General features: G+C 55.6%; 1 protein-coding gene across 2 annotated transcripts in view; it reads right to left on the reverse strand.

Moving 5' to 3' along the window:
* Positions 1-1,960: 1,960 nt before the first annotated feature.
* Pepd (peptidase D) overlaps positions 1,961-13,092 on the reverse strand; it is a 131,347-nt gene continuing 120,215 nt past the window's right edge. For both annotated transcript variants that reach the window (XM_051207287.1, XM_051207286.1), the window contains 3 exons: positions 5,579-5,763; positions 2,817-3,008; positions 1,961-2,429 (listed from right to left, as the gene is read on the reverse strand). In XM_051207287.1, coding sequence (XP_051063244.1) covers positions 2,292-2,429; positions 2,817-3,008; positions 5,579-5,763 — 515 coding nt within the window. In that variant the 3' untranslated portion in view covers positions 1,961-2,291. The remainder of the gene's footprint in view (positions 2,430-2,816; positions 3,009-5,578; positions 5,764-13,092) is intronic.

Here is a 13,092-nt window from a genome sequence, read left to right on the forward strand (position 1 = left end):
ACCTTGTCTCAGAAAAACAAAAAATATTGTAGCAGAGTAATCATTTCTATTGGTGTTCTGTCCTACTTTGTTTGAATTAGTTATGAATTTTTGTTTTTAGTTTTAGTTGAGAAGTTCCCAGTGTAGCCAAGGTTGGCCTTCAGCTTGATATGTAGCCACGTATGACTTCGAATGTCTTCCTGTCTCTACCTCTGAAGTGCTGTGATTACAGGCATGTACCACAACATCTAGATTTTGTGTGACACTAGGGCTTGAATTGAAGCTGGGGCTTTGTGTATGCTAGGCGAGTACTCTACCAACTGAGCTATAATCTCCCGTTCTAGTTGGAGTTTATTTCTAATAACTTGTATTAGAAGTTTTTATACTTTGTGATGAAACCAGGTCTTAATAAAAAACACTTTTAGAATGACCAGTTCTCAAAGTGCCTGTGCATGTGTGAAGAGTTCATAACTATCTTTTGCATTTAAAAAAAAGTCCCATCCCCGACTCTTAGCCCTCCCTTAGTGGCTGTCAGGTTCCCTCATAGCACGAAGTCCGTTGGAGTTGGACCGCTGTGTACCCCTGGAACCTGCCTGCTCCAGGCCCTACCACTCAGTCCTGTCCAGCTCGGAGCCAGCTCTTCATCTCCTGCATGGCCTTGATCCTCATGGTTCTTCCCGGATGGCAGTGTATCATGCTGTCCAGAACCTTCTCTGGTCCCTAGTCTTGGTATGTGGCACCTTTGTCTCCCTTCCACCTCTTGGCAGCTCTTTCTGTAGCAGCTCCTGGTTTTCACTTCAGATCCTTGTGGGTTTAGTCTTGCAAGGCCTTTGTACAAGGCCAATCCTGGACTGTGCTCATCTCAGTTAATGCCGGGCCAGCCCTTCCAGAGTGTGGGGAAGGCCTTAGCACTGTACAGCTTTCAGGAACGGTTTCTAATCCATTTTTGAAGCTTCAGGAGTGTGGGATAAAGTGAGCTCATGTTTATCCAGACGGCCATGTCTCTGGTGGGTAGCCAAGGATGGGCCCGTGTGTACCAGCAAAACCCCTAAGATTGGGTGCTGCAAACCTAAGAAGTCAATGAGAAATGGTGCTTTGGGATTGAGATTGGCATTCGTTTATGGTGTCTTTTATTTCTTGTGGCCACATCATAAGCACTTTTGTGTTTTTGTCATAGGAAGAAGTAGCCAGTTTCTAGTAACTAAAGTCTTTGGTGGCTGCTTGAAACCTTGAGCTTGGACCAGTTCTTTCTCTCCACTACAACAGTTCCATTTTATTGTATTTATTTTGGGTCTCTATAGTTTCAGCTGGCCTGGAATGCAACAGAGATTGGTCTGCGTCTGCTTTGAGATAGGGTCCCAGGTCCCAGACTGGTCTTAAATTTAGTGTGTAGCCAAGGCTTGGATTCTTGGTCCTCCTCCAGCCTCCTAGTCGTGGGATGACAGGCATGGCAGTGTTAGGGAGGGACCTTACTGAGCCACACTGTGGTAGAACCTTTCTCATGTGCCACCTGGGACTATTAGTTTTGGAAGCAGGCTCTGGGGGTGTGGCAGAGAGGACAAGTGGTCCCCCATGGGCACAGCTGGGCCCCACATGGCTTATAGCCTTGTGATGGAATTGGGTCAGTAGATTTCTGTTGGGAGATGATGGTGCCACAGACAGGCACCCTCCTATGCCACACTGTTGCTGGCTGACATGCTCTATCTTGATTAGTATAAAAGTGAAATCAAGACTCCAGAACTTAGCAAATGCCCTAGCGGTTCTGGTGCCTGTTTGCTGGGGAACCCTGGCAGCAGGTGACTGTCACGCTAACTTTGGCAGTGGAAGCTCTTGGTGGAAGACTTCCTGGTTCTCCCAGGCCAGTCCAAGGCAGAAGCAGAGAGCACAGGGCTGACACTGGGTGAGCCATCATCTCTGGCCACAGCCCCCCACGCGCTCTCTGTCCTGTGAAGGAGTAAAGAGGAAGCTGGATACAAAGGGCCATTTTAGAAAAGCTTTTATTGCAAATTCCATTCTGCTTATTGATTTTTATTTGGAGAAGACAGGCATAAGTGCATCTTTCCTGAGCACATGGATATAAATGGCATCAAGAGAATTGAGTTGCGACTTAACAGATTTTTTTTCAATCATCACGCAGTCAGTCATTTAAGCAAAGTCAAGGTTAGGGATGTGATCTTGCAGGTTAATGCTAGTCTCCCTTGGAAAGGCAGTGATGGTTCTGGAAGAATCTAACGTGAGCTTCAGGATCTGCTTTGTTGAGCGCTGCCTCTTGCTGTTGGGGTGCTGTGGGCAGACGCACACCACAGCTGGCTCTACTTGGGGCCAGAGGAGGGCGTGAAGGCCTTGTCACAGCCTGCCATGCATGCTTCAATTTCCTCCACGGTCCGAGGTACACAGGTCAGCAGTTCCATGCCACTGTTAGTCACCACAACGTCCTCCTCGATCCGGACCTGCGCCACACAGACAGGGTGCCATTATGACCATGCTGGCTCCATTAGTCACATTAGTGGTGCCAGCCCAGTCCAGTCTGACTGTGCCACCTGGGAGAAGCTTTCTGAGGGATGGGATTAGTCTTTGACCAGACAGACTGGTCTCGGCCTCTGGGGAGGACATAGAGGGGGCCCTTTCTGCTTGTACTGTGCTCTCACGGACCCGCTGGGACTGGTGGGCATTCTGAAGAATCTTCCTGCTGAGAGGCAAGGTATCTGTCTGGCATCTGCTCATGTAAGAGGGCTGGCTAGGCCTTAAACCCAGGCAGGAGTCCTTCCACCTTTCCCCAAGGGAACAGTGGGGTGGTGAACATTCTGGGGATAAGTGTGGGGCCCCCAGGTACTCACCCCACCAAAGGTTCGGAAGCGCTGCAGGACCTCATGGTTAAAGAAGCAGGCTTGGGCTGGGTCTGCCAGGGCCTGGTCCAAGAGGTGGTCAATGAAATAGATTCCCGGCTCCACAGTCAGCACCATGCCTGGCTCCAGACGCCTTGCTGTGCGCAGGCTCCGCAAGCCAGGCTCATCGATACGCTCTACACCCTGTGGAGAGAGAAGGCTAGGGGAACCCAACTGAACACCCCAAGGCTGGCTGCCAGGGCCACTGCCTCATTGAGAGGCAGCCACACAGGATTGGCTCCAGCCCCCGGGTCCCCCCCCCCCCACCACCACCAGAGTGTATCCAGCAGTCTAACCACAGGAACCTGCCCTCTCTGCACACCTGTATCCAGGGCATTTTGACCCTGGCTGCCAACAGATCTACCTTCTGGACATGGATGATGCACACATATGCAGTGCAAGCTGCCAAGTAGGCCCATGGGGCTGGCTGGGTGTCTGGCTGCCCTCACTCAGGCCCTTCTGCAGGTCAGAAGCCAAACCAGGGAAGCCAAAAAAGCTCTTAGGGGGTTGCCTGGCCTGCAGGGCCTTCCTGGTCTTTTCTTGCAGGCAGCTCAAGTGGAAACTGGACGGGTCCTGGCTCCTGCAGGCCAAGTCAGCCTTTTCAATAGAGGAAGGGACAGGTGCTGTCATCAGGATGGGCCTGTTCCCGCCAGCGCTGGCATGTAAGTACCCGCTTCTCTCTAGCCTACACCGGGCCCTGGGAAACAGCCCTGTGACCATGGAGGGTGCTGGTGACGATAGCTTGCTGCTGAGGTGTGCCCTGCTCCTCCAGCTCCCCAGGGCACTGGTCTGGCTGATGCCCAGGGCCTCTGAGTAAGTGGGCAGCAAAAAAGCCGTTGTGGTCAGGGTCTGTCTGAGTTTGCCCTGCCCCACTTGCGGCTCTTCCAAGGACGCCCAGCTGCTGGAGACCGAGCTGTCGTTTCTGACTGTTTGGGGGCCAAGAACATCAGACTTCAATTAGCGGTTCACATAAGGTAACCAGAAACAGGCTTGGCCTCCAGGGCTGGGCACATCGAATGGCCATGACTGAGATTCTGTGAGGGTAGGGACAGCCACTAGGACCTGGTGTGAGCAGGCCAGGTGATGGGGGACATAAAGTGCCATGTGTCGTGTGGGCCATGCTCTGGAAGAACCCTGGCTGGTTATCATCAGCCTTGTAACACTTGTCTCTGGACCAGCAAGCGTGGAGGCTGTGGAGGAGGAGGATGCTCCTCAGAAGGCCCCAGGCCTCAGCTCAGGTGCTTCTGTCAAGGGGAGGAGCCTGCTTCCTGTCTGTGCCAGGCTTTTGCTCCAGAACATTCCAGTTGCCACTGAAAGCCTGGACCTTCTGCTATGTCCTGAGTGCTTGTCTCTTCTCTACGCCATGGCTGTGAAAGCCTGTTGAGGGCCAGGGCCTGACTAGGTCACATCTCTTGGGTTTAGGGGAGGCTGAAGGATTTGCAGTGAGGGCTAAAGGATATACCTGTGCGAGCCAACACTCCTTCGGAGCTGCTGCTCTTAGGTCTGCTGGGGTGGGAGTTACAGGCTGCCTCCAACAGACCTAGCTTAGAGGAGGCTGGCGAGCCGGTCCAAGTGACCCACAGGCCAAGGATGGGGATGCCAGCTATGCTAGGGGTGTCCCTGCCTGCTGCTCTGCCTGGGCAGTGGGCTGAGTGGGCCTCAGCTTGTACTGGACCCTGAGGAGAGACCCAGATGTGTCTGTAGGCTTGAAATAAAACAAATGACTTTTATAGGAAAAGCCATATTTTTCCACAGTGTTTATCTGTCAGAAGAATAGACGGAGCACAAAGGGCTGCTTACTGGAAAAGATGAAAACACTTTGCTGCCAATTTTCTTTGGTGGAAAAAAGGACTTTGGCGACTAATGAATAACGAACCTCAACTAACAATGACTGGAAGGGCCTGCTCTTGGCTCCCTGCACACAATAGGATGGACAGAAATTAGGAAATTAAAACTGATTTTGTTTCTCCAAATTTAACTGTTTACACTTGAGAAAAAAAATAATTGAATAATAATGCTTCTCTTGAGCAATCCTCCCCTCCCCCCAAATCATTCTCAGTGCTTTCAAAATACCCCACAGCCAAGAGGCCGGGTCCAGGCTTGGCTAACTGGCTGGGGGGGGGGGCCCAGGGTGTGCACCAGTTGCACAACCTGCCCCCTGCACGGTGGGCAGCAGGCCAGGCTGGGCAGCAGGAACAGGCCCTGAGGGGCTGTAGCCACCTGCCCAGCAGGGCTTCCCAGGAGCCCTCAGGCGCCCACTGGGTGGTCCTTGGAGAGCTGGCAGTAAGAGAAGGCGAAGGAGCCCAGTGTGAAGATGCCCTTCAAGCCTTGCTCTCCTGCCAGTGGCCCGGGAGGCAGAGCGTGAGGCAGCCAGGGAGCTGGAAAGGCTGGCTCTGCTGCTGAGCTAAGGGCTGAAGACGGTGCCAATGAAGGACATGCAGGGTTTGGTGTAGCCCTGAACCCTGGCTTCAGTTCCATGGTCTTTTGGGGAACCTTTGCACAGACAGACACTACACACAGTGTGTGTCCTGAGGCCTTGTAAGTAGAGGCACCCACCTCCAAGCCTGAAGCCTGTGCAGCCACTGGGAAGTCCACTCACTGACCCACCCCCGTCCAGCACCCCACTTCCTGTGTGTCACAGGGAGACCCCACCCCTCCTGTTTTACTCTACCCCAGGAAGGGCCAGGCGCAGGGAGGCCAGCGTGCACACTGACCTCAGGGTAGCCTCCCACGTCGTGCACATCGAGCCCCAGGAAGTGGCCAAGCCCATGTGGCATGAACACTGCTCCCAGGTGGACTTGGAGCATGGCGTCCACACTGCCACGCAGGAGGCCGATGCGTGTCAGTTCCTCCAGGTGGATACGGTCAGCCAGCCGGTGCATGTCAGGCCACCAGACACCTACGGTTGAAGGAGAGGCCACGGTAAGGCAGCGCTCTACAGACCAAGGGGTGAGGACGGGCACACGGGACTGAGTGTGTAGCCCAGACTGCGCATCATCATACTGCAGGATCAAGCTTCTGCCGGCCAAAGCCAGGGGCCTGGTTGTGTCTGCTAAGGTCCCACAGGAGGCTTCAGATGTGCCTGAGGCCTGGGAGAAGGCATCCCTGCACACCCCAGGATGACTGACTCAGTCTGGAAGCTGCTGTGGGAGCAAAGGTTTCTGGGTGAAGGGACAGCTGGTGTGGCCTCACCCGCTGGTGGGCAGGGGTCTGGAACCATTTCTATGGTTGTCTGGATGTCTAAGCCCAGGCTGCTGATCAAACTCATCTCTGCCCATGTTTCTGGGGCAAAGGTCACTGTGGAGAGCCTACTGTGCTGGCTAGTTTTGTGCCAACTTGGCACAGGCTAGTTATTTGACAGGAGAGAGCCTCAATCAAGAAAATGCCTACATAAGGTCATGTTGTAGGTGAGCTTGTAGGGCCTTTCTTAATTCGTGATGGGTGGGGGAGGGGGCCCAGCCTGTTGTGGGTGGGGCCATCCCTGGGCTGATGGCCCTGGGTTCTATAAGAAAGCAGGTTGAGCAAGCCATAGTAAGCAAGCCAGTAAGCAGCTCCCCTCCGTGGTCTCTGCATCAGCTCCTGCCTCGAGCTGTTATATATGCCAAATAATCTGATTTCTGGTGAAGTTGCTTTGGGGGTGCTTCATCATACCCAAGACACCTCCCACGTACACAGTCAGGGGCCGGATGGGTTCCGTGGGCTGCAGCTTAAGGACAGGTCGGCCATCACTACTCCGACTAATAGGGCCTCAAACAGCACCAGGGACCGCCTTGCCCGCTATGGCGATCTCCAGGGAGTCCACCAGACAAGGACCTGGGCACAGGGTAGTCCTCAGCCCTGACCCCATAAAGGCCGAGGGTAAGTCACAGCGGTGCACTGGTCAGAGGGGCAATGACAGCATTGCCCTCCCAGTCAATTTCAGCCCCGTGGATGGAATGTCAACCCCAGAGGCCTCCCAGCCATGTCCTACTCTGGCTCAGTCTGACCTGCTGCCACATCACCTCACCCCTGGATGAGCAATGCTGTAAGAAGGAAGGGTGGGAATCCACTCTACAGCAGCGGCTCTCAACCTGCCAGTCACAATCCCTCTGGGGGTCAACCCTTTCACGAGGGTCTCATCAGATGTTCATTACGATTCATAACAGTGGCAAAATAAGTTATGAAGTAGCAACAAAAATAATCTTATGGTTGGGGGTCACCACAAATGAGGAACTGTATTAAAAGGTCACAGCATCAGGAAGGTCTATAGGATAATGAACCAGAAAGGGCCAGGCTTGGAAGCCCAGACTGCTGAGCCTCCATAGCCAATAGGAAACTGGCAAGGATCCCCTTCCTTGCTAGAGATGGCCCCCAGCAAGGCTGTAGGTGCAGGGTCTTGCACAGGTGATGAGGCGCAAGGCTAGCTCATAGGGTGCCGTGGGACCCACGGCCCAAGGTGTATATTGTGGAGGTGGGAGGTCTGGCTCTGAGGTGGAGCCAGCCTTCTAGGTTCTAGAATCTGCGACTGGGCAAGCCTGGGGAGCATCTGGTTATTGTTGCCTGGAATCAGAAGCGGGGGCTGGGGAATGGGATTTCAGCTGTTACTCATATGACCTGAGCGAGCTGTCCCGATTCCCTGACCTGCAGGTGCTGCATCTGCCCCAGAGCCACAAAGCTGGCCCAGAAGGCTGGCTATGGCTAGCCTTGCATCCCCAGCACCGGCCACCAATGATCCACCACTTAGGGCCAGCCAGAACCTGACTTCAGCATTCTGGCCACAGTGCTCTAGTTGTGTGGGTCAGGTCAGCCCTGCCTCTGGCTGCTGCTCTTCCCCAAGACACAAGCGACCAGTCCTGGATAGCTCTGTCCTCCTCTACCAGAGACCGGGTTACCCCCTGTTCCAGAAGCACACAAGCTATGCTTTCAGGGTGTCCCCAGCATCAAAGTTGCCTCCCTCTTTACATCCCCACCCCCATGCTGCTCCTGGCACACTCTGACACATCTGCTTAGTTGCTTCTCATGTATCTCTACCAGGACAGTGGTATTCGCCATAACACCAATAACATTGGCAGAAAGTGTGGCCCCCAGGTCCGTGAGCTGTGCTCACTCAGCCTCCAGTCAGCCCAGCACAGGGAACTTGGACAAAGTTGGCCCTGAATGGGGTCCTTCCTTTGTCACCAAAGGAGAGGCCCAGGAGTGGCTGGCTCCAACCTCCCAGCCTGGCTGATTTCAATGGTGGGCCCGCAGGCATGGCTGAGCATCAGGTAGACCCCCAAGCTTCGTGGTGGCTCCTGGGCAGCTACTGGCCCCCGGCCAAGCTGGGCCCGAGTCCCCGTGACGCTCCACCTTCCATGCCTGTACACCCTCAGATGAAGGCACAGCTCTTGGCTGTACGTGGGGGCTTCCTTTCTGCCTGTGTGTGGTTAGGTTGTGACTGTGATTAGCCCTCCAGTGACTTGGCCTCTGGCGAGGCTGAGCCTGGGCACACACCACTCCTGGGCTCCTCCCACCTTTGCAGCCGTAGGCACCCCAAAGGCCCAGGCCCTGAGCTGGGAGACATCCCTGGATCCCCAGCAGGCCCATACTAGACACTGAAGTACCCTGTACGGGTTAGGTGAATGTTGCCTTGCTCTCCTACCTCATCCCATTTATGTTGCTGAGTTTCACCCTGGCTTTCTGGAAACAGCATTATCCCTGGGTCCCTACCCACTCTCCTTCCACAGAAGCCCTGGATATTGCTCAGAGGCCATGGGGGAGACTGGTGGGCCATGGTAGTGACATCTTATTCCCCACTCCTGGGGGAGCAGCTAGACCAGGGTGACAGTTGACAAGCCACATCCCTCCGGTGGTCTCACCTATCTCCCTGTGTGCTTCCCACCTGCAGTGCCCTGTGGCCGAGATGCCTCTCCAAGCCCCTATTCCTCCTCATCTTGGGCCTCCGAGAGACTTTCTTCAGGGAGTCTTCTCAGATTGTACCTTCCTGGCCTACCAGAGCCAATCACGACAGCACAGCGCAGTGGCATAGCCCGGGCCTCAGAGGGCAGGGTTCCAGCCTTGCTCTGTGCCTGGCACTTGCTAAGTGAGGAGTAAGCAAAGTGCGGGCATCCCCCATGACTCTTCTGCAGCCAGTCCTGGAAATGCAGTCCTGGATTCATGAGTGGCCTGCACTCCACTCAGCCCAGGGTGGGACGAGTATCCTAGAGGTTAGCACCTACTTAATGACAAGAGCTCAGAGAGGTGACAGTTCCCATGCCCAGGCTCCAGGATGGGTTCCTGCTGGCTCCCTGCTCTACCTGGCCTCGCTTACTAGCACTCCAATGGGCCTGGAGCCTGCTGCTGCTGGAGCCAGGGAGGCCTCTTAGAGCAGCATCCATCACAGCCCCAGGCTCCCTGCCCAGAGTGTGACAGCCCTGGGGGGCTCCCCAGCCAAGCCAGGAAGGCAGCAGATCCCCCTCACCCACCCCCTGGCTACTTGGTCAGACAAAGAGCTCACTTCATAAGCGGACAATGGCCCTCACGGGATGGTTGATGTGGGAGCCAGGCCTGTGGGCTGTGGGAGCAAAGGCATAAAGTCCGGGTCTCAGGGCAGGCCCTGGGAGCTGTGCAGTGAGCTAGCTGCATGGCAGGCCAAGCTGGCATCAGGCCCGGGGCCTCTAGCCCAGCCCACCCTGCAGTGTCTCATTCGGGACCTTGGGGACTCATTCACCCTTCAGAGGGGCAGGAAGCAGCATGTGTCCAGGCTGTAGGCGCCTTGATGCTGCTGATGAAGCGGAGGCGGAGCCATCATGCACACACTTCCTGACGCTCTTCTCTCCACACTGGGAGCACCCACGCAAAAGCTTGGAGCTAGGCAGGGAGAGCAGGGGACTTGCCCTCATTCTGCAACCAGTGTGAGTGGTGGACACTGGACCCAAGATAGCTCTCCCGGGTCTGGCAAAGGGCAGCACAGGGTGACATGAGGTCCCTGTGTCGCTGATAGCACAACCCCCATATCCCTCACCATCTCTAAGGGCAGGGCTAATAGGAAATCTAGCTACTTCATCCTCCCGCTGACTGTCAGGGTAGGAGGGGGCCAGGGAGGGTGAGCCCCCTCTCCACACCCAGCTCAGCAGAAGCCATGAGGTCAGCTGTTGTGGACACTGCCCTATGCCCCTCCCTACCCCACCTGATCATCAACTACGATCCCCTCAGGCTTACGCTGGGAACAGCCAGCCCCTCTGGTTTTATGCTGCTACCCTACCTCTCTCTGCCCCAACAAGGCCTCCCAACCCCACCCCACAAATGGCAGGAGCCTGAGCCGGGATGAGAGCCGGAGGGACAGGGCTGGATCACACAGTTAGGACCACGGCAGCCATCACCAACAGCAGCCCTGGGTGTTGTGTGGAGCAGGGTGTGGCTGGGCAGGATAAGGCGAGATGGTGGTCCTGGGAGGTGACAGAGCCACTGAGGCCTGGCAGGGCTGAAACTTCAAGACTCAGCTAGGTGTGGTGGCACACGCCTTCGGCCCCAAAGTGGGCAGTCAAAGCCACTCAGAACTTGGACTGTATCCAGCCAGTAGCCAGCACTGGTGGGCAGTGTTCTTCCAGGTGCTAGCCCAGCCTGCCCACTCCCGCACTCTCCAGGGACCTCCCTGGCAAAGCTCACCCCCACCCTTGCTGTCTGAGCGACAGAGGCAGCTCCTCCTTTCGGCCCAGGACAAGGAGCCAAGGCCTGCATTCTTCAATCCCCCGGGGCTGCAGCTGCTGGTCCATGGTTCTGATCATTCTGGTTCCTGCCTTTCCCCTGGGCGTCGTTGTGTGATTTCCTGCCTGTCTTTATTTACTCTCCCTAGGAAGGTCTCAGGAAGCAGCCGGGCAGTCTCAGCAGGGCGTTTGTCTTGGCTCAGAAGCTAAACCCACAAACCAGGGGCAGTTCCACTGAGATGGGCAGGGGGCTGGCTAGCCACTGCCAATTCACGATGGTGAGGCGATCCGTCCCTCTGCTGAGCAGCACTCTGTGAACCCAGGACTCTGAACCCTGGAGGCCAGTGTACACTGCGTGACCAGACAGTCTAGCTCTGTCCTGGTGGACACTCCGCGTCATAATCTATGGGAAACAGCTGGAGCTCTGTTCCACCCTCCCACAATGAGTCTTCACGCCACCAGCATGGACTCACCTGGGCCACCTGGTGAGTCCAGCATTGACGGAGTCCAACTTTAGGGGGCCCTGCCTCATGTGGTCTGCAGGGGTGTACTCAGAGGAGCTGGACCTGGATGTTCCAGCCTAGTGGGTGCCCCAAGTAGTCCACAGGAAAGGTGACCAGGTGGGTGTGGACATCCAGCCAAAGGCCTCCCTGAATACAAAGTAGGGAGCAGCTTTGAAAGCATGGCCACTTTCTGGACAACTGGAGTGGGCTCTGTGTTGGCCAAACTACTAACTGTGGTGGTAATGTCCAGTGCCAACAGACTGCAGTGCCAAGACTCGGGTAGCATGGAAGAATGAAAGCTTGGCGCTCTCAGGTGAGCAGGTGGAGAGACACCGACATGTTGACAAGCAGGCGCCCTCTCCGATGTGCTCGCCTCGCCTCCACTCCTCTTTGAGGGTCTAGCCCCTCTGCCAGCCTGCATCGTGTGGCACATGACAGGCAATCCCAGGCCCTTCTTCCTTGTGTGGAGGGGGGAGGGGGGTTCACGGGGCTCCCTCCGTGTTCTCATGACGACTACTGCGTCTTCATCATCATGACACAGGAGGGCAGCTGGGCTGAGGTTGGCCTTGGGGCTCTTACACAGTAAGCTCGGCTTTGACCAGTGGGAAGAGCTATTTCTGGCCCAACACCTGCGTTCCACTGCCGCCCAGAGAGCTCTGAAGATACTACCCAATGTGATGGGGTCACCGCCAGCTCAACCCACACAGTGACCAAGCTGTCTGCAGAGAATGGCTTGAGGTCAGCATCACAGACACTGGATGGCAGGGACCTCAGCTTATCACAGGGGCTTTGCCCAGTGGAGGGTCCTCGGGGGGAAGATGGCCCAGTTTCTTGGTGGGGCGGCAGTACACATCATGGGAGACAACACCTTCTCAGCCAGAACTGCACACTTTGAGATGTCGATCACTTAAATGACATAAGGTTCAAAATGAGCAAAAGCATCCGTCTGTGGTGTGCCCCTTTGGTGGCTGCTCTGCTGATTTCATTTCTAAAGGGGCACAGCAGACAATCCTCTCCAGCTTCTGCTCCCCACAACGGCTCCATCACAGACCTGGGGAGTCCAGGTTCTCCCACTGCCCCCTGACTCCAAGGGACCGGAGGGCCACACTGCCCTGTGTGGGTCTGACTTCCTCATGCCGACATTGCCTTGTCTAATGCTCAGAGGCACTGTGGCTTTTGGGGCTGCTGAGCTCCTCAGCCGCCCAGGTGAGCAGTCAGTACTGCTGCTCTAAGGAAGGGTTTACTGTCCAATTTTCCTGCTCCATCTGTCAGGCTCTGGTCCTCCATGCTGAGCGAGGGTACCAGGCTGTAGGGTTGAGGGTCCAGCTGCAGCCACACCCCCATGCAGCTCCTGGCCTTTGGTGGGAGGGAGCGCCTAGGCTAGACTGTGGCTGTTCTCAGCAAGCCTCTTCTGAAAATGACCAATATTGAGGTCCCTCCACTACTGAACTGGGCCCTGAGATCACAATGTAAATCATTCCGACAATGGGCCATGGGGCCACAGGGGACTGTTTATCCAAATGCTGAACCAGCAAGTTCTGGGGCCGCAGCATGCCACATCCTGGGGCTTTCACATTCTGGAGACCAAGATCATCTGTTTTCTTTTTCTTTCTTTCTTTTTTTTTTTAAATCAAGGAACCATGGAGATGTGCAAATCTGGCCACCAGAGTCCTTAGAAATACTTCAGAAATCCAGTTTTCAGGCCTCCCATGACCCACCACAGCCCCCTAAGCTGCTGTGACCTCCAGATCACAGGAGAGTGGGGTGGCAGGCCCTTGAGTGTGGATGTGTGGACACCAGGGACCAGAGCCGGCTGATGGACTCTGGGAGCTTGGGGATTTCCCGGGGCCAGTTGGAGTACAAAGAATCTGCAGGCGGGAGCCAGGCTTGCAACCAGCATGCTGCTGGGCTGGGCGCAGGGCCTGCATTCTGGATGCTTTGGACCCCTGTGTTGTTGCCTTCTGTATAGTGGTCCCCACATGGTGTAGGGAGACTCCAGGGTTCTAGGAAAGGCCTGGGCTGCCAGGGGGGCAGCTGCTTCTTTGGGATGAGAGAGGTAGGTGG

The sequence above is a fragment of the Phodopus roborovskii genome, unplaced genomic scaffold (assembly GCF_943737965.1).
Source record: "Phodopus roborovskii unplaced genomic scaffold, PHOROB, whole genome shotgun sequence".
NCBI lineage: Eukaryota > Metazoa > Chordata > Mammalia > Rodentia > Cricetidae > Phodopus > Phodopus roborovskii.